The sequence below is a fragment of the Hirsutella rhossiliensis genome, assembly GCF_020360975.1.
Source record: "Hirsutella rhossiliensis strain HR02 chromosome Unknown scaffold00001, whole genome shotgun sequence".
Lineage (NCBI taxonomy): Eukaryota > Fungi > Ascomycota > Sordariomycetes > Hypocreales > Ophiocordycipitaceae > Hirsutella > Hirsutella rhossiliensis.
This window is the reverse complement of record NW_025408667.1, coordinates 8,409,701-8,430,334: the sequence shown is the minus strand read 5'-3', so window position 1 is coordinate 8,430,334 and position 20,634 is coordinate 8,409,701. Positions and strand designations below refer to the sequence as shown.

General features: G+C 34.2%; 1 protein-coding gene across 1 annotated transcript; it reads left to right on the top strand.

Annotated features, from left to right (window-relative positions):
• Positions 1 to 4,434: 4,434 nt before the first annotated feature.
• HRG_01159 (uncharacterized protein) lies at positions 4,435 to 4,872 on the top strand (the record flags this gene model as incomplete). Its single annotated transcript, XM_044859630.1, has 2 exons — positions 4,435 to 4,462; positions 4,532 to 4,872. 2 exons carry the CDS (start codon positions 4,435 to 4,437, stop codon positions 4,870 to 4,872), a joined length of 369 nt encoding a protein of 122 aa, XP_044726030.1.
• Between the last annotated feature and the right edge of the window lie 15,762 nt (positions 4,873 to 20,634).

The window sequence follows — 20,634 nt, the reverse complement described above, 5'->3', positions numbered from 1 at the left end:
GGCAATATAGACTAAGATTCGCCTTTTACCTCTTCGCTATTAACTTAAGGTAGTTAGTATAATTATCTTAATTTTTTTTTAATAGAGATAAAGACCTACTATCTCCTTTTTAATCTTTTAATTAAGGAAGTAAAGAAGGTAGTACTATAGATACTAGTATAATTCCTACTTATAGGCTAGTATCTCTTAGAAAGCCGCTATGCTTTTAGTATTAAGATTATTAAGATTTCCTTAATTAGTAGATATCTACTAGCTAGTATAAAACGAGATTTAAAGCTAACTTATTAAATAATATTTAATCTCCTAGGATAATATACTCTTAAGTAAGTATCTTAAGCTCTAATACTATTAATATAGACATATCTCCTTATAAGAAGAATACTCTTTTAATCTTTAATACTTCGTATTATTTAGATATATAGTAGCCTTTTAAGGAAGGCGTAAACTATAAGATAGGGGAACCTTAGGTAATTTATATATCCTACTAGTTTATACTAATCTATCCTTATATTAAAGGTTCTAGTATAAGCGCTCTTATACGCTATAGGCACGGTAAGTTTTATATTAAAAAATAGTAACCTAAGAATATATTTTAATCTACCTAAGTATAAAAGAAATATACCCTAGTATATTTATATATATTATATAAAAATATAGTAATCTATTATACTAATCTTATTATAGGGCACCTAAAAATAAAAGCTATAATATTAACGTTATCTTACTAATTTTATTTCGTAGATATACTTAGCCGTTAATATCGTAAACTATAAGTCTTTCTAAGACTTAGTTTATTTCTACTATCTAGAATTCTATATTCCCTCCGCCCTTATACTAATAAATTTAATAGAGATAATCGCTAATAATCTTCGAGAAGTATTAATTAACTATATACCTTCTAAATAGTATCTCTCGCTAACTATCGATAGCTAGACTTAAACTAAAAATATTAAAGTAGTCCTTAGAATTATTAGTTACTACGTCGATTATAATTAGTACTTATAGCTTCTTCTACTCGGCCTAATAAATATATTAGCTAGCTATTCTAAGGAGTTATAAAATAATACTATTATATAATATCTATAAAGGCGTTGTATTTTAGATTAATTTAAAAGTATTACTACTAATAATAGTATATATCTTTATTTAGGAGACTTATAAGGGAAACTTAACTTATATCTAGGGATTAATATACTAAGTACGATTTACTATATACGATATATTACGTATATTCTTAACCTTCTTATATCTAAGATACTAGATTATAAAAAGCTTATTAAGATTAAGGTAAAGTAGAAACTAGTTATATAAAGTTATTCTTATATAATAGGAACTCTATAAAATAACTATAATAGGGAAGAAGTAAGTACTAATAAGGATATACTAAGTAACTTATCTATAAGTATAAGCAACGTTATCTTAGGAATAATAATAAAGGTAAGTTAATACTAATTAGAATACTATAACTTATATACTAATCTTTATATTAACCTTCTTAGATCTATATACTAGTATTAATACTCTATTTAAGCGCGAAGTAGATAAAGGTTTTCTTTAATATTTAATAAGAGGTCTAACTAAATAAATAACTATTAAGTATTTCTAGTTATATTATTATATACTAGAACTCTACTATTATAATACTTAAGAGAGCTAAGGAGCTATAATAGGCAATTAATATACTTCTTACTAGTAATACCTAGCTTAGCCCGCCTTTATCTACTAATAATTAAGAGTAAATTAACTACCTAACTAATATTAAGAAGATATTCCTATAGCTTATAAATAACGTTAGCTAGGGGAAAGATATAATACTCTTAGAATCTTAGAACTCGCTAAAGATAATTTATAAGTATCTTATTTACTCCCGTACTAAAATTACTAATATTTATAATACTAGTAATAACTAGTAAAGTATACTAATAATAGTAATTAATAATATAGAGAAAAAGCTTACTAAGTATATTAACTACCTCTAGAAGGAAAAGAAAGTATATATAATTACTACCTTACTTACGCCCCTATTAAGTATTAGTAAGCTTAATATTCGTTAAGTAGGATTACTTATTTTACTAAAGAAGGAGACTAAAGCTAATCTACTTAGTTCTAAGTAAGTATAAAAGACTTATAAAGATATATTTATTTCCTATTACTAATAACGATTCTTATAGTTATTAGTATAATCCTTTAATACTAATATTACTCTTAACTCTTATAAGGACTAGCTTACTTAGTTTCTTAGTTTAATAAAGGTAAATAGTATAATAATTTATAGTAATTATTTATACTAATTATATATTAAGGGACTTTATAAGGTAATAAAGGTATTTCGGTTTATAGGGCTTTTTTTAAAGAAAGTAAGTTTTTATTTATTTATATTAATATATAAGTAATATACTAATCTTAGCTAAGGAGGTTACTATCTAAGGATATATATAGCTTTTAGCGCTATATATCTTAGTATAAAAGGTATAAGAATATTTATATTATAGCACGAGAATTTCTAGTAATATAACTAAGTAGCGTGCCGCTTAAGCGCGCTTAGAGCATTTACCGGTAGATTAATATATACTAGCGATCTAGGACGAAACTCTTAAACTTATAGGCGAGATTTACGCTATTAATCCTATAGTCTCGATTCGACGTATAAGATAGTATCCTTCTTTAAGATATAAAGATTAATAATAGTATTAACCCTATAAAGGAGTATATAGATCGGCTATATAAACTTAATATAGCTCTAAAGATATTTTATACTCCTAGAAATAGGAATCCTTTTAGTAGAATTCGTCTTAATAAAGAGACTATAATACTATATAAAGAAGATTAAGATTGAAGTAAGAGATTTTATACTTACCTATAGCCTATAGGTATTATCTAATAAAAGCTTTTTATAGACTCTCTCTAAATATAAACGTAAAGCTAGTAAGGGAGAGATAAGTATCGCGATATAATTAATATTGCTCTACTAAGTAATAACGAGTCGGAGGAAGTAGAGGAGATAGAGGAAGTAGAGGAGATAGGGGAAGTAGAGGAGATAGAGGAAAGTAACTCTTATCGGGAAGAATAAGTTTAAAGCCGTAAGAAAAAGCAAAAAGGCTATATAGTAATAGAGGCAATAGTCGCCTCCTCTATAAAGAGAACTAGATATAGGGAGAATATTCGACCGCGATAATAGGACTTTAAATATTAAAAGGATAGTTAAGGTAGAGAATAAATAATATCTATAGGATCTTATCCTTTAATTTAATACTACTTTTAGCTATACGGCCTACGTATATTTTATAGGTACCTCGTATTAGGATAAGTATCAACGATTAGTATAATAAAACTAAATAGGTAATGCCTATAGGTAGCCCGAATATACCTATATATATTTTTAGGTACCTATTTTAAATTTGCCTACCTACTAAGTATTTATAGTGGCCCTAAAATAGCCCGTGGGTAGGTATGGGTAGCCCATAAGTAAATACCCATGGGTATTTTTAAGTCTAAAGTATAGGACAGGGAGGCCAAAGGGGGCAGGTCCGAGACTACAGGGGACAGTGTAAGGTGGCGATGATGCGTGTAACTGAGCAGGATAGTAGTCGTTGAGAGACTTGCAAAATAACAACGGGCGCCGGATCTGTTGTGGGCGCAAACGGTTCTCCTCGTCTCGCGTTGCGGTTCGCCCTCCCGTAAAGGGAAACGCTTGACAGTTACATATTCTCTAAGTCCATCTATGGGCAGTTCTTGTCACGAGCCACGATTTGGTTGCGGTTCGCCCTCCCGTGTAGGGAACCGCACATCAGTGACAGATTCTCGGATAAGAGCGATCCGGGCCCTGCCTCGCCACCACCACGCCCACAACAGCTGCGCCCGACTCAAGCCGTCACCGGATGATATTAAATCCCCGGCACTTGGGATGCGTCTCAGCGCATGTCATCTGTTCTGGCCCAGCTTAAACATCGCATAACACGTCGCCTCCTGGCTGTTTCGGCAGTCATGTCTCTTTAGTCGGAGGCAGGAGTCGTGTTTCGGCTTAGCGCCCTCCCAGCTCTCGGCATCATTATATCGCCCTCCCTCTAAACTCATCTCCTGCTTTAGATTCCACCCAAGTCTCTTTCCTATCTAATAATGGCCCATGGACATAAAAAGAATGCCTCTGCCAGGTTCCATCCAGCTTCTTTCCGCAACCTCATCCGCTATTTCATTCTCTCCTTCCCCGTTTTATTATCATTCTTCTCTCTCGAGTCTACGACTTAAGTCTTCGAGCTGTGCTCACTCTTTAGTCCATTCTTTCGATTCTTCTTGATAACCTTTTATCGCTTCCGTGTTCTCCTTCTATTCTCGACTGAATAGGCGACCACTAAGATGAAGTTTTCCGACCTTCTTACCTGTGCCCTATTCGCGGCCACTGCTTCGTTTACCTTGGCCCACCCTAGCACGGATGATATGAACAACGCAGATCTTATGGAGCGAGGTGAGTTGTCTCAATTGCTTCGTCATTCTTTAACGGGAAGATCACAAAAACGAGCTTACAACTATATAGCTGTTGGCCTTGGCCTCCCTGCGGCCCCTAATCTGGCCACCGGGCCTCCCCTGCGCCTTGAACGAAGGGCTAAGAAGGGGAATAAGGGGAAGAAGGGGAAGAAGGGGAAGAAGGGGAAGAAGGGTAAGAAGGGGAAGAAGGCCAAGAAGGGGAAGAAGGCCAAGAAAGCCAAGAAGCAGGCCAAGGCGCAGGCAGCTGTCGCAGCCAAGCCCAATGCCGCGGAGCAAGCACAGCTGGACGCTAACAATGCCGCACTGCAGGCCCAGAAGGCCAGGGCTGCGGGAGCAGCTAAAAGAGATAACACCGGCCTGCTCGAGGAGAGACAGGACAGCGACAACTAGCGAAAGATTCAGGCAGGAAAAAGATTTTGATACGACTATTCTAGAGTAATGCTTAGGAGAATTAAAGATAAATTAAGATCTAAGCAGCTATATTCTTTAACCTAAGGTAGCTAGATTAGCTTCTCTACGCCTAGGTAATATACTTTCTTAACTAAGACTTATCCTTCTTATACGCTAATATAATATAAAGCTATAAGATTTATCGAAATAGTTATCTACCTACTATTAATCTATAAGTGCTTCTTAAATAAAACGTTAGAGAGCTTATATAGAAATAATTAAGGAATATATACTTAATATAACAATAATATATATACCTCTTTTAGCTATATAAGACCTAAGGGGGTATTTATACGTATAAATACCTTACTTAGACTTTAATATAGAAGCTAGTATAGCCTTATCTTAATAGTAATAAGGTTCTAAAATAAAATTATAACGTCCCTTAGCTTTAATATAAAAGGAATAAATTACCCTCGTAGTATAGTAGTTATATACCTAGGAAGCCTACTAGCTATAACGCTAACGTTAGCCACCTAGCTTATAGCACACCCCCCTTCTAGCACCCTTCCTATAGCAAAGAGGGCACATTCTAACGGCAATTGAAGCCGCATTTTAACATCGCGATAGATCAATTTAGTGTTTTCTAGCTATTTAAGCTACCAGCTACTACATAGAGCTTTAAAATCTGCGTTCTAATTGGCTATTGCAATGGCAGACGGCTTAAGGATGCGTTCGAGCCGTTTTCTCGTCTTAAGGACTTGTTTAATGCGTACGAAGCGGCCATTGGGGTCTTATAGTATCTTTTTCTGCTTCTAAGGCCGTAGACGATATACTTAGTGCTTAAGTTATTGTATGCGTAGCTGTGCCGTTGCAAGCTGCGAATTCTAACGGTCTAGGGAGCGGCTAATTTTGTTAAAAAGCACTCGGGTTATGCGGTCAGCTCTGCCGCGCTTTGCTAGGCCAATAATAAAGCTACGGACTTCCTATAATCGTCTTAGTGTTTTAAAGGCATCGTTATTCGTCTAAGAGCTAAGGTTCTTCTTCTTTAGCGGCGTTAACGGTATCTTTAGCTATTATAAGATAAGGGGGCTCGTTAAGGGCTTTGCTATATTAACTGGCTAAAGACCGGCCCCTCGCTACCCTCCTTTAATGCTTCTTTCTATTAGACTAGTCTGCCGCGCCTAATAATAGCAGCGAAGGAAGAGAGCTTTACCGAGAGGCGCTATATTATCGAAAGATACGATTTTTTCGAGCTCGCGTCGGTAGGCGCCCTTAATTAGGGCAAAAACCGAGACATCGAGAGGTTAAATGACGTAAGAGGCGTGTAGTAGTAAGAAAAGGAGATATATACCGTGCTAGAAGCATTCGTATATAAAATCGTTAGTCTAATAGCTTCTATGGCTATCTAATATAAGAAGAACGTTGCTTTATAGCTGCTTTCTTATCTATAGGATAAAGATATCTTTAAGCCACCGAATCGCGATCTCGTCGCTTATCTAGCCTCTTAGGGAGGCCACGAAGTTCTAATCCTCTTAGTTATAGGCTAAAAAGCTTAATACCTAATTTTTCCTAAGTAGGCGAAGGTCGCCGCTAGCTCTAATAATGCGGCTAGCGAATTCCTTAAGCTGAAAGTGTGTAGGGGGCAGCCTAAGGGCGGCTTAGGTAAGAATCTAGTCCTTAAGGTGTTTCTCTTACTCTCGACTAAGCCGCTAATATAACTCTTATGCCTCTCTTATTAGTAGGGCGCCTTTAAGACGCGTTTAAAGCGTGCCTCTTAGAATACCCTACTTACGACTAGTATATATCTACGGCATCCCGTTTCTAATATCGAAAAGTGCTTCCTAGAGCTAATCTTCGGTGTATTTAGAAGCTCGAGGCATCGTGATTCGAATAGTATATTATTTATAATTATTAGATAGAAGGTGCACGAGAAAACGCGGTTGCGATATAATGTTAATGTCGGCGCGAGGGGGGTGGGGATGTGCTAGAAGGGGGGTATGCTATAAGCTAGGTGGCTAACGTTAGAGTCGGTTCGAATCCGGCTAGGGGCACGATTAATTTTTAGTCGGACTAGTAGACTACGCTAAACTACTTATTAATTAGCTAATTAGCGCTTCTAGAAGCGCTTATAAATATACTAGCAGTCTAGCCCCGCTATAAGTAGGCCGGCCCCGACCTCGCCTACTTAGACCTAGCGACGAATTCGTTAGGACCTCCCCCTAACCCCGGTCCGGGCCCCTTAACTAGGAAAATAAAAACCTAGGGCCGATACTAGTAACTTAATAAGTACGGCGCGAAGCCGGTGTAATAACCTAACTACCGGCCCGGCTAAAGGCCGGTATTAATAAAAAATAGCCCGCTAAGCCTTATAGCGGAAAAATAAAGTAGAGCCTAAGAAGATATCGTTATAAGATAAGGTTAGAGATAATTATATAATTAACTATTAATATAACGACCGGTATTATTCCTAAGGGATAAACCTATTAAGGGGTTTATATTAGTAGATATAATAGGGCGTAGTCTAAGTAATAATAAGTATATTATATTAGTAATAAGTTAGAGGTTATAAACTATAAACTATAACTAGGGAATTAAGTAATTAGAATTAAAGATAAGATAGTAATAAAGATTATAATAATTATAATATATTAAAAGCTATTAAGCTATCTATTTAAAGGAGTATTCCGTTCCTTCCTTATATATCTTAAGAGCTTCCCTAGATTATCGAGAGCACTAGGTAATCCTATCGCCTAGGAGCGCTAGAGCACTAGAGCGATCCTATGATCCTAGCTATAAAGCATTAAAGCGCTAGAGTAACCCGTCGCTTTAAACTTAATTAGCCCGTCGGTCTATTTAATATTCCTTACTCCCTACGTTATATATCCTTATAATATATACTAGTCCCCGCGGTTTACTAGACTATAGTCGTAATAGGATGCCTCCCTTCCTTTTAGTCTTACCCTTAAGACCTACTACCTTAGCCGCCGTATATAAATATACCCTTATTGCGTTATATATAAGTATATCGTTCCTTATTCCTTTATCCTTTTAGGATATACTACTAATAGTATATCTAGTTATATTTAAAAATCCCGTTCTTATAATTCTAATAAATCGTAATAACGATCGGAGCTAGTATCTTAGACCGAGATCTATAGTATTAAAATTATACCTTACTCCTATTATTTTCGGTTAAGCCTAACTTATAAGGTCGGCGAGCGTTCTAATTAGTATTCTAAATATATCTTTATAGGTCGTTTTTATAATAGTTATAATATAGCGTCCGCCTATTTATTTTATCCCTTTCCTTCTTTATTATTTTTTTCGCTAATATTCCTTCTTTTTTAGTTCGTCGTATTATAAATTAATAGTAAAAGATTAATTTAGATAAATAAAAAGTAAAAGAAGCGTTAAAGGAAGCGATAGCTCGCTTAGCTTAGATTAGGAAATAAAAGTATTTCCTATAGGACTAAGGTAGTAAGTTATTTTAGTAGGGTATATAAGCTATTAATAAAGAAGATAGTATAACGCGTTCTTCTTAAGATAAATTAGTTCGTTTATTAAATAAAGAAACTATTACTATTAGCGAGGTTTAATTACTTAGTGCCTTAGATATATTAGACTAAGATACTATTTTTAATAACCTTATATTTCTAAGTAAGGGTTCGCTTAGTAGAACTATTAAAGTAGAGAACTATAATAGGTTAAGTGCTTAAGTAGTTCCTAGGTATTTTCTTTTAGTTTATATCCTTTTTACCTAATAAGGTATTCTTATTACTAACCTTATTTTCTTATATCTAGTATTTATTTAGCTTTATATTCCTAATTATTATTAACTTTAATTTTAACCTATAGTTTAGCGTTTTATAGTACTAGTTCTAATAATAAGATATAAAATATTAGGTATATCTATATTACTATTAATAGCGAAAGTTTATAGTTAACTTTTAAAATAGTTTTCTTAACTTTAAATAGTCTAAGTTTCTTAAAATCTAATTTATTACTTAGTTATTTTATTTTACTATTTCGTCGTATAAGGTAGACTATATCTCCCTCTTAAAAGATTAGTCCTTATAATCTTTTCCGATTATAGTAAGTAGATATTCGTTCTTTAATAAATTAAAGTTCTTATTATATTTCTTTATATAATTCTTATAGCTAATTTACTTATAGCATCGCTCGTTCTACTTATAGTCCTTACTAAGTAACCTTAAATACTTCTAGGTTATATTTATAATTAGCGTATATTAGTAAGAGCTTAGTTATTTCTATAACTAAGCTATTATAAGCTAGTTACGCTATTAATAGCTATTTAACTTAATCGTTTTATTTATAGTTAATATAGTATTATAAATATTATTTAAGCGTTTAGTTAAGTCGTTCTATTTATCTATCTATTTATAAGTAATAAGCTATACTAAGCTTATATTTTATCCTTAATTATACTATAAGAGCTTACTAAAATTTAGCTATTAATATACTTCCTTTATTAAAGATAATCTTATTTAATAGTCTATAATTACTAATAATAGTTTATAGGAATATATATACTAGCTCTTTTATATTACTTACTTCTTTATATAGTAAAAAGTATCTATACTTTATTAATTTATTAGTAATAGTAAATATACTATTATACTTAACGTTAGTTATAGGTTCTTTTAATAGTTATAGCTTTATAATATAGTTAAAAGCTATTAAATCCTATAGTTTCTTTAGTACTAGTAGCGGTTATAATTCTCTATATAGTTTATATTATTTAGCTTTACCTTATATATAAAGTTTATATTCTTTAATAACTTATTATACTATTTCTTTAAGCTATAAAAAGTTATATTATTATTTAATCTATTCTATTATTATCGCAAAGCGTAGCCTAATTTCGTAGTTCTTAGAGATATCCCTTAGTACGAGGGACCTAGGAAGCTAAAAAACAGGTTTTAAGGAAGGAGCTAAAAGGAGGTATAGAGAGGAGGGTAGGGGCAAGAGGGGAAGCAGAAGTAGCGATAGCTTCCTATAAAGGTAGCGAGAGATAAGACGGATATGCTAGCAACGGCTAAAAAGGAGGGGAAAAACTAGCAAAAAGCTCGGTAGTTAAAAGGACATTAGTAGCTTCTTTAAGTAAGATCTTCTTTATTAATCGAGATACTAGACGGGTATAAAGAGGGGCGTTAGATAGAGGAAAGAAGGACAATTAAGGCAATATAACAATCACTCCCCTGCCGTAATTACTGCTCCCGTAAGAATTAAATCTCTCTGCCCTGCCTATCCGACCCCTTACTTCTAATTTTATCTTCGTGCATTTTTTATATACTTCTCGCATCTCTCTTCGCGAGAGTTATAAGCCCGGGAGGAATAGTATTCCTATACCTTCCGGCTGCTATAAAAGGCACCTTTCTTATATCCCTCGTGGCTTCCTTTTACCCCTCTTACTAGAAACGCCGATTTTTAACCGACTTTTCTACCCCCTCTCTCCGCAACGATGTCGAAAAACGACTCCTCTGCCGCCCCTACGGTCCGTAGGACGATTCTTATAGAGCCCTAAGATAAGGATAAGTAGGTAAAGGAGCTACGGGCTCGTATAGATAGAACTATCTATAATTTAGTCTTCTCTAATAAGTAGGACCCTCTCGAGCCCCCTCTTCGTCCTATAGTAACGGACTTTATAAAGGGAGCTTCCCTCTTCTCCGAACTAACCTCTATATAATAGAGAGCTTTTTCTACTACCTTAGGCGACTACGAGAGTCACCGAAAGGAATACCTCTACGAAACGAAGCTACTAACGGCTGCTCGTACGGCGATAACGGAATCCGTTAGTGCCGTAAAGCTAATCTCTCTTTAAGAGGAAGAGACTCCTAGGCAGTAGCTTTAAAGCTCGAGACCTTAATAGCTCCCTCGAGAGGTTATATAACTAACCGTATTAGGAAGACCTATACGGCCTACCTAGGAGCTTTTTCTACTAGGAACCTACTAGCTTCTTTATAGCTAGCTAAGTAGGAAGAAATCCTCGAGGAAGCTAACTAATACTTCCTTATAGAAGCTCTTTCCGGCTAGTGGCTATAGGATATATCTCTACTAATAAAGCCTATTAGTAACGGTTACTCGACTATCTTTCGAGAGGCTAGCCGGGAACTAGACGAAGAGGCTGCTAGAGTATAATAGTAAGCAGTCTTATTCCTCCGTGGCTAGCACTCGACCTAGACGGCTCGACCTGCTGCCCCTGCAGCTGCTGCAGCTACTGTTGCTGCGGCTCCCGCTGCTGCTGCTGCTGCGGCTGTTGCTCCTTCGGCTCCTCCTCCCTCGAGAGCCTTAACGCCGTCGTTAACTGCAGCTGAGGCCCTAGGCCCGGCCCCGGTTACGCATCTTGCTCCGGGCCCGTCCCCGGTCCCGTTAGTTAGACCGGCCCGACTAGTCCCCTAATAGACCTTTTAGTCCGTTAGTCGAAAAATCAGGGAACTAGTCGAAATCGAACCTCTTCGTTAAAATTAGCAATAAGGGGTAAAAAGGGGGGGTTTTTAAGCAGACCTTCTAGATCGGGACGAGGATTCCTCGAAGAAACGAAAGACTAGGCGAAACGGCTACCTAGCCTGCAAATCCCTAGGCTATCGATTATTATAATACTAGTAGGTCTTTAAGGAAAACCGACTTAAAGGATTTAACCCTTTAAAGAGGCTACGAGAAATAATATAATAGTCTCTTAAGGAGGACCCCTCGTTATAGAAGAAAATAGACGAGATTTAGGTTGCTAAGAAATAGCAACTAACGCCGCTGCCCTTATTCGAGCCGCAAATTCGAGGAAAAATCGTTAGTATAGTAAATCCGGCCTTCGTCTTCCCTATAGATTAATAAGGCCAAGACCAACCGTTAGAGCCCTCCGATTATCCCCTACGAAAATCAGCTATCCTTAACTCTAGTGCTTCCCTCGATATCTATAATATACTCTTACGATTCCGGTCCTTTAAGAAGGCGCGGAGGGAATACCTTATTACCGGGGAATTAACTATATAGATAGAGGGATACGGAAGGGTAAATTTTACGATAAAATTACCTAACGGATCTATATAAATTCTTCGAAGAAAAAGGGTAGCCTTTTACCCTCGATTTTTAACGAGCCTGATTTCCTTCCGCTTTCTTCGAGAAGAAGGAATCTTCTAGGATATAACGTCTAAGCCTACGAGGCTAGTCTAGAAGAATTAGACTATCGGGCTTATCGAGGAGAAATTCGGTTAATTTATTCTTAAATTCTAACCTATTTATAGGAAGGAACTACTTAAGAAGTTAGCTTTCCTTACTAAGAGGAATAGGTCTACTATAAAAGACCCTCTTCCGGCAGCCTAAGGAGACGGTCTTATTTAGTATACACGACTTAGTTACCCGGGCCCCCTAGCTTTATATAAGCTAGGATAATAATAGGGCGTACGAATAAGGGGCCTAAAGACTATCGAATACGAACACTACGGCTAAGGAAAGACTAGGAGACGAATTTCTAGACAGACCCTAATACGGCCGGACCAGCCGTATAAGGAAATTTAGGTCGATTAGACCGATGTCTCTAGGGATTAGGAAAGCTTCGTTAGGGTAATGTTTTTTATAGACGCCTTTTTAGGGATGGTTTTCCCCTATTTCTTATAGACCTACCTAAGTAAGTATAACTAGTCTACCCTCTAAGACTTCGTTAACTAGATATAATCCTACTTTAGCTATAAGGTAAAGAAGATATAGTTTAACGGAGAGCTATTTACGAAAGATATCTTAAATTAGCTTCGAAAAAGGGGCATTTTACCCCTCCCGTTAGCACCGAATACCTAGGCTTAGAACGGAGGGGCAGAAAGATTAGGGGGTGCTATAATAGAAAGGGCCTATATAATAAGACTTACTATAAAGCTTCTATACGACCTTTAGAGGGAAGTCGTTAAGACCGCCTATTACCTTTAGAACTGGACCCTAAGGGGACTAAGGGACTATAGGGACCTAGAGACCTTTTTTAAGACCTAAGGAATAGACTAGAAATCCCCCCTCGAGCTCTTTACGAAAAAGAGGGCCTCGCTAGCCTACCTTCGTGCCTACGGCTATAAGGCATATATAATAACTACCGATATATAGCTAAAAAGGAAGAAGAAAAGGAAGCTTAATCCTAGAGCCTTTATTAGTTACCTCGTTAGGTATAATTCTACGAATATCTTCCGGATCTAGATTCCTCTTCTACGGAAGGTTATTTCGACTAAGGATATAATTTTCGACGAATCTAGCTTCTTTAATAGAAAGAGGGATTAATAGCCCCTCTTACTCTCTTAACGTTAGCTAATTTAGAAGATCTAAATTCCCCCTTCCTAATAGTCTTAAGAAGAGGTCCTAGATAAGGAAACGGAAGAAGAAACCGACGTCGAAGTAGTCGAGGATAACGCCGACTTCGAAGAAGAAGAAGAGGAAGCTGCTAGATTAGATGATCTAGACGAAGAAGGAGACTATAGGAAAGCGGTAGAGCTAGAATACGCCTACCTCCCTACGCCTCCTCTTATAGAATAAGAAGAAGATCTAGAAGCAGCTTTTTTAGTTAGTCTTCCTATCTCGGCCCCTAAGGGGGTAGGAAAGGCACCTCTTAAAGGATTACCCGGCTGCCTTTTTATCCCTGCTTCGAGAAGCAAAGGAAGGTATAGGGCCCGATACGGATACTAAAGAAGACTAACCTCTCCCTTATTTCGATCGTTTTTCCGACTTCTATCTAACGTATATAGAAGACGGTTCCTACGGAGCATTTATAGCAGGCCGGCTTTTTAAGCCTCTATTAGCAAGGAAGGTATATAAAAGAGACCTCCCGGACCTACTAGTAAACTAAAAGCAGCTAGGAAAACACCCCTTTAAAGACTAGTTTTTCTAGGCCTAGAAAGACTACCTAGCCTTATATAAGGAGATAGGGTCTTTCGAAGAGGTCCTTAAGGAAAAGTTAAGAGGAAAATAGGTCCTTAGCTATAAGTAGGTCTTTATCTATAAGACTAATAAACAAAGCTTCCTTTAAAAGTATAAAGCCCGGCTAGTTATCTATAGGAATTAATAGGAAAAAGGGGATCTACCTACTAGGGCAACTACCCTAAAAGGGATATCTTTTCGGACCCTTATAGCTATAGTAGTAGAATTCGACCTCGAGCTCGAATAGATAGATATAGTTAACGCCTTTATTAACTGCCCTCTTAAGGAAGAAGAAGTTATTTATATACGCCTTCTACTAGGCTTCTAGTAGCTAAGAAAGGTTCTATAGCTTAGGAAAGCTCTATATAGACTACGAAGATTACCCCTTCTTTAGCAATAGCATTTAATAGGTTCCCTTAAAGCCCTAGGCTTTAAGAAAGTCTCTTAGGAACCGTGTATAATATAGAAGGGTAAAATCATAGTCTTCTTCTACGTCGATAATATTATCTAGGCCTACTTAAAAGAGGAAGAAGCTACTACTAGGGAGGCTATATAAGGCCTATAATAAAGGTATAAGATAACTAGGCTAAGGGAGCTAAAGTAGTTCCTAGGGATATAAATCCTTAGGAATAGGTCCTAACGGACTATCTAGCTTACCTAGGACGCCTATATCGATAAGGTTACTTATAAATTCCTCCTTACTTCCCTCGATAAGAAGCTTCCCTCTACGCCTATATTAAACGAAGAGCTTTTGCTTAATCCGTCCTTTTAAGCTAGGGAGTAAGAGAAACACTAATATTAATAAAAGGTAGGCTCCCTGCTTTTTTTAGCTATTTCTACTAGACCGGATATCTCTTTTACGGTCTCCCGGCTAGCTAAGCATAACTAGAATCCTAGCCCTAGTCATTAAGAGGTAGTAGATAGAGCTATCCTTTATCTCTATTTAACGAGATTATATAGTTTGCGCCTAGGAGGGTAGGGAAGGAAATAAGCTGCCGAAATCTTCCTTTATTCGAGCGATTCGTCCTTTACGGATAATTCTTTAGATAGAAAGAGCTTATAAGGGTATATTATATCCCTTTTTAGAGGAACTATTACTTAGAGAGCTTCGAAGCAAGCTACCGTTATAACTTTTAGTATAGAGGCAGAGCTACTAGCTCTTTTAAAAGCGTTAAAAGAAGCGATTTTCCTTAGCTAGCTACTAATATCTCTACGACTATAAATTCCGACCCTATTAGCTATAGAATGCGATAATATATAGACTATACGAATTTTTATAGAAAATAATAATTTATCGACCTAGCTATAGTATATCGATATTTACTAGCATTAGTTACGCTAAGAGGTCTAAAAGGGACTTATTTCCGTCCGTTAGGTTCTAACGGTATTAATAAAAGCCGACGGTCTTACGAAGCCCTTACCGAAGTAGAAGCTAGCTGTCTTTTTATAGTAAATTAGGCTAGAAGACGTTCGAGAGAAGCTATCCTTAGAAGCCCGCCTTAAGAGTTTACGAGAGGAGCTAATAGTACGTAGGAGGAAGGAGACGTCTATAGCCGAAGAGAGGAATTAGGACTTATCCTAGAGGAGGGCCCCTAGCTTAATTAGGACTTATTCTTCTTAAAGGCCCCCTTTTTAGGGACTTATCCTTAGAGAAGCCCCCTTTCTTATAGGACTTAATTTCCTCCTTAAGGCCCCTTTCCTAAAGTAGGTCTAAAAGAGCCTAGGCTAAAACCCGGATTTCGAGTAGGGGATAAGTATAGACTAAGACCTCTTTTATACGCTTACCGGCCTAGGTATTTAGCTTTACCCTTTCTATAAGGGCAGGCTATAGCTAAGGGGTGTCGCATGTAGCCTAATTCGTAGTTCTCGGAGATATCCCTTAGTACGAGGGACCTAAGAAGCTAAAAAACAGGTTTTAAGGAAGGAGCTAAAAGGAGGTATAGAGAGGAGGGTAGGGGTAAGAGGGGAAGTAGAAGTAGCGATAGCTTCCTATAGAGGTAGCGAGAGATAAAACGGATATACCGGCAACGGCTAGAAAGGAGGGGAAAAACTAGTAAAAAGCTCGGTAGTTAAAAGGATATTAGTAGCTTCTTTAAGTAGGATCTTCTTTATTAATTAAGATACTAGACGGGTATAAAGAGGGGCGTTAGATAGAGGAAAGAAGGATAATTAAGGTAATATAATAATTACTCCCTTACCGTAATTGCTGCTCCTATAAGAATTAAATCTCTCTACCCTACCTATCCGACCCCTTACTTTTAATTTTACCTTCGTGCATTTTTTATATACTTCTTATATCTCTCTTCGTAAGAATTATTCCTTAGATTCCTTAGTATCTATATATTAAATATTTATATATATCTTATATAACTTTATCTTATAATTTTAATAGTATCTAAATTTTATTTTTATATATTAAAACTTCTAAATATTTTATATTATATCCGTTTAATACTTTATATTCTTTTATCTATTTTAGGATCTTTTAATATATTAAGTCGTTAGGTTATACTTTAAATATTATATTTAGCTATCGTTACTAATAATTATAACGACCGGTATTATTCCTAAGCGATAAACCTATCGAGGGGTTTATATTAGTAGATATAATAGGGCGTAGTCTAAGTAATAATAAGTATATTACGTTAGTAATAAGTCGGAGGTTATAGACTATAGACTATAACTAGGTAATTAGAATTAAAGATAGAATCGTAATAAAGATCTATATTAAAAGCTAGAGAGCTATCTATTTAAAGGAGTAAAAGTAGGTAGCTATATATACTTATAGAGACTATCCTTAGATTATAGTCCTAGCTATAATCCCCTTTATAGCTTACTATAGCTTACTTATAAGCTATACTCCTAAGTAGTAATCTATCTATATAAGGCTTACTTAGCTTACGTATACTCTAGGTAAGCTAAGCTTAAGTAACTTCTCGTCCTAACTATTATTCTAAGCTGCCTTATTATATAAACGTAGCTAGCTCTCCTATAGCCCGCTAACTATAGTTATAATATAATATCTCCCCTCCTTTTAGTCTTATCTATAAGACCTACTACTACCTTAGCCGCTATATATAAATATACTCTTATCGCGTATATATATATTCCCTATTTCGTCTTTTCTATCCCTTAGGATATACTACTAGTAGTATATCTAGTTGCGTATTAAAGGATCGTTCTTATAAGACCCTTAAGCGTATTCGTTTAGCTAAGTCTATTAATCGTCTTAGTTTCGACGTTATATTATATTCTTTTTATTTATCGCGCGGCTTCTACTATAAAATACTAGAGAAATCTTCTAAGTATACTAAATATATATAGCGGGGTCGTTCTTATAATATATCGGGCGTAGAGATTAGTTCCTATAAGTAACTTTATTATCTTACCTATTATTTTATACCTAATATATTTCTTAGTATCCTAAATAAATCTAGAGTCTAATCGATTAAATAAATAAAAAGAAATTACTAAGGAGTAAATATTAAAAGCTTAAGCTAACTTAAATAAAGCCTTAGCTTATTTAGCGCGGCTTCGCTATTAAAAGCGCTAGCTAAAGATAAAGGGTATTAAGATAGTCTATTAAGGCCTTCGTTCCTTATATAACCTTAATAAGGCTAAGCGCTAAGAATCTAAAGGGGTAGTCGATATTTAGTCTATAAGTAGATTTAATATAATTAATTAGAATGCTATTAGTTTATTAAGCGATTTTATAATACTTAGGGTAGATTTTACTAGTAGAACTATTAAAGTAAAGAACTATAGTAAGTAAGTACTTAAATAGTTCCTAGGTATTTTCTTTTAGTTTATAACCCTTTTACTTAATAAGGTATTCTTATTACTAACCTTATTTTCTTATATTTAGTATTTATTTTACTTTATATTCTTAATTATTATTAACTTTAACTTTTTCCTATATTTTAGCGTTTTATAGTACTAGTTCTAATAATAAGATATAAAATATTAGGTATATCCGTATTATTATTAATAGCGAAAGTTTATAGTTAACTTTTAAAATAGCTTTCTTAACCTTAAACGGTCTAAGTTTCTTAAAATCTAATTTATTACTTAGTCGTTTTATTTTAATATTTCGTCGTATAAGGTAGACTATATCTCCCCCTTAAAAGATTAGTCCCTATAATCTTTTCCGATTATAGTAAGTAGATATTTATTCTTTAATAAATTAAAGTTCTTATTATATTTCTTTATATAATTTTTATAGCTAATCTACTTATAGTATCGCTTATTCTACTTATAGTCCTTATTAAGTAACCTTAAATACTTCTAGGTTATATTTATAATTAGCGTATATTAGTAATAGCTTAGTTATTTCTATAACTAAGCTATTATAAGCTAGTTACGCTATTAGTAGCTATTTAACTTAATCGTTTTATTTATAGCTAATATAGTATTATAAATATTATTTAAGCGTTTAGTTAAGTCGTTTTATTTATCTATCTATTTATAGGTAATAAGCTATACTAAGCTTATATATTATCCCTAATTATACTATAAGAGCTTATTAAAACTTAGCTATAAACGTACTTCCTTTATTAAAGATAATCTCGTTTAGTAGTCTATAATTATTAATAATAGTTCGTAGGAATATATATATAAGCTCTTTTGTATTACTTATTTCTTTATACGGTAAAAAGTACCTATACTTTATTAGTTTATTAGTAATAACGAATATACTATTATATTTAACGTTAGTTAAAGGTTCTTTTAATAGTAATAGCTTTATAATATAGTTAAAAGCTATTAAATCCTATAGTTTCTCTAGTACTAATAGCGGTTATAATTCTCTATATAGTTTATATAGTTTAGCTTTACTTTATATATAAAGGTTATATTTTTTAGTAACTTATTATAAGGAACGGTGTTCCTACTATAAATAAAGCAGCTATAATATACTCTCCCGACTATATAAGCTAATAAGTAGTATATTAATTATAGATAAAATCTTATCCTATAAAGTAAGAATCGCCCGTTATTTTATATGTTATTATATATTAAACGGGTTGCCGGGTATTATATAATCGGGAATCGAAGAAATAGAGCTAGCTTAGAATACTAGCTAAGACCTCTTAAGAATACTAGCAAGACCAACCTCCCTTAAACACGAATATTAGTAGAACGAAGACACTTCCTAATATACTCGAGGTATTACTAAATTCCTTAGTCTTAAGGCTATATAGCAGCCTAAACCTAGTCCCGAAAGGTTCTTCCGTTTAGCTATAATTATCTATATAAGATAGTATATCCGCTAGTAGATAGATTAAGAATTATTAACTTTAATACCTCTTATATATACTAATATATTACTAATAAATTCTATTAAAAACCCTACATTATACCCCTTCTCCCCCTTTATTACGTAGTCTTATATAATCTCTTAATTTCCTAAAATTCCGCTTTTACTTATATACCTTAAGACTTATCGTACTACTTCTTTAAGCTATAAGAAGTTATATTATTATTTAATCCGTTTTATTATTCTTTAGATTCCTTAGTATCTATATATTAGATATTTATATATATCTTATATTACTTTATCTTATAATTCTAATAGTATCTAGATTTTATTTTTATATATTAGAACTTCTAAACATTCTATATTATATTTATTCGGTGCTTTATATTCTTTTATCTATTTTACGATCTTTTAGTAAGTCGAGTTATTAGGTTATACTTAAAATATTATATTTAGCTATCGTTACTAGTAGTTCTTATTTTCGTTAATTTCTAAGAGCTATCCTTTTACTATAGGTGCCCTTATAGTATAGTTACTTTATCGACTAAGGGTATTAGCTCGACTATTTTCTATTTCTTTTCTATAGATTATTTCGTAGTTAAATTCTAATAAGTATTCGGCCTATTAGATCTATTATCTATTTAACTATTATATTATTATAATATATAAGATGTTTTTATAATCTATATAAACCTTAACCTTATACTTACTTCTAAGAAGGTAGTATCGAAATTCCTTAAAAGCTTAAATAATTATAAGGAATTCTTTATCGTAGATAAGGTAATTAAGTTCTATGCTATATAGCTTTTTCGAGTAGAATATAATTAGTTATAGTCTTCCTTTATCGTTTTTCTATTTAATTTATACTCTTAGAGTAAAGTCTAATTCTTAAGGTATATAAGTAAAAGCGGAATTTTAAGAAATTAAGGAATCACGTAAGACTACGTAATAGAGGGGAAGAAGAAGTATAAGGTAGGACTTTCAACGGAATTTATTAGTGGTGTATTAGTATATAGAAGAGGTGTTAAACTTAATAATCCTCTATCTATCTACTAGCGGACATGCTGTCTTATATAGACAATTATAGCTGAACGGAAGAACCTTTTAGGACTAGATTTAGGCTACTATATAGCCCTAAGACTAGGAAATTCCGTGATACCTTAAGTGAATCTAGAAGTGTCTTGGTTCTACTAATATTTGTGTTTAAAGGAGGTTAGTCGTGCCGGTGTTCTTAAGAGGTTTTAGCTAGCATTCTAAGCTAGCTCTGTTCCTTCGATTCCCGATTATACGATAACCAACAACCCGTTTAATGCATAATAACATGCAAAATAACGAGCGATTCTTGCTCTATAGGATAAGATTCTATCTATAATTAATATACTACTTTTTAGCTTATATAATCGGGAGAGTATATTATAGCTGCTTTATTTATAGTAGGAACACCGTTCCTTATAGCCTCCCTTAAAGAGTAGATTTATATACTCTTTACTAATTTATTTATAGTAGTATATATCTAGGGTAAAAACCTAATTTTAGGAAAACTATTCTTATACCTTAATAGGATATATAAAAACCTAGTCTTTCTTAGGAGAAAGAAA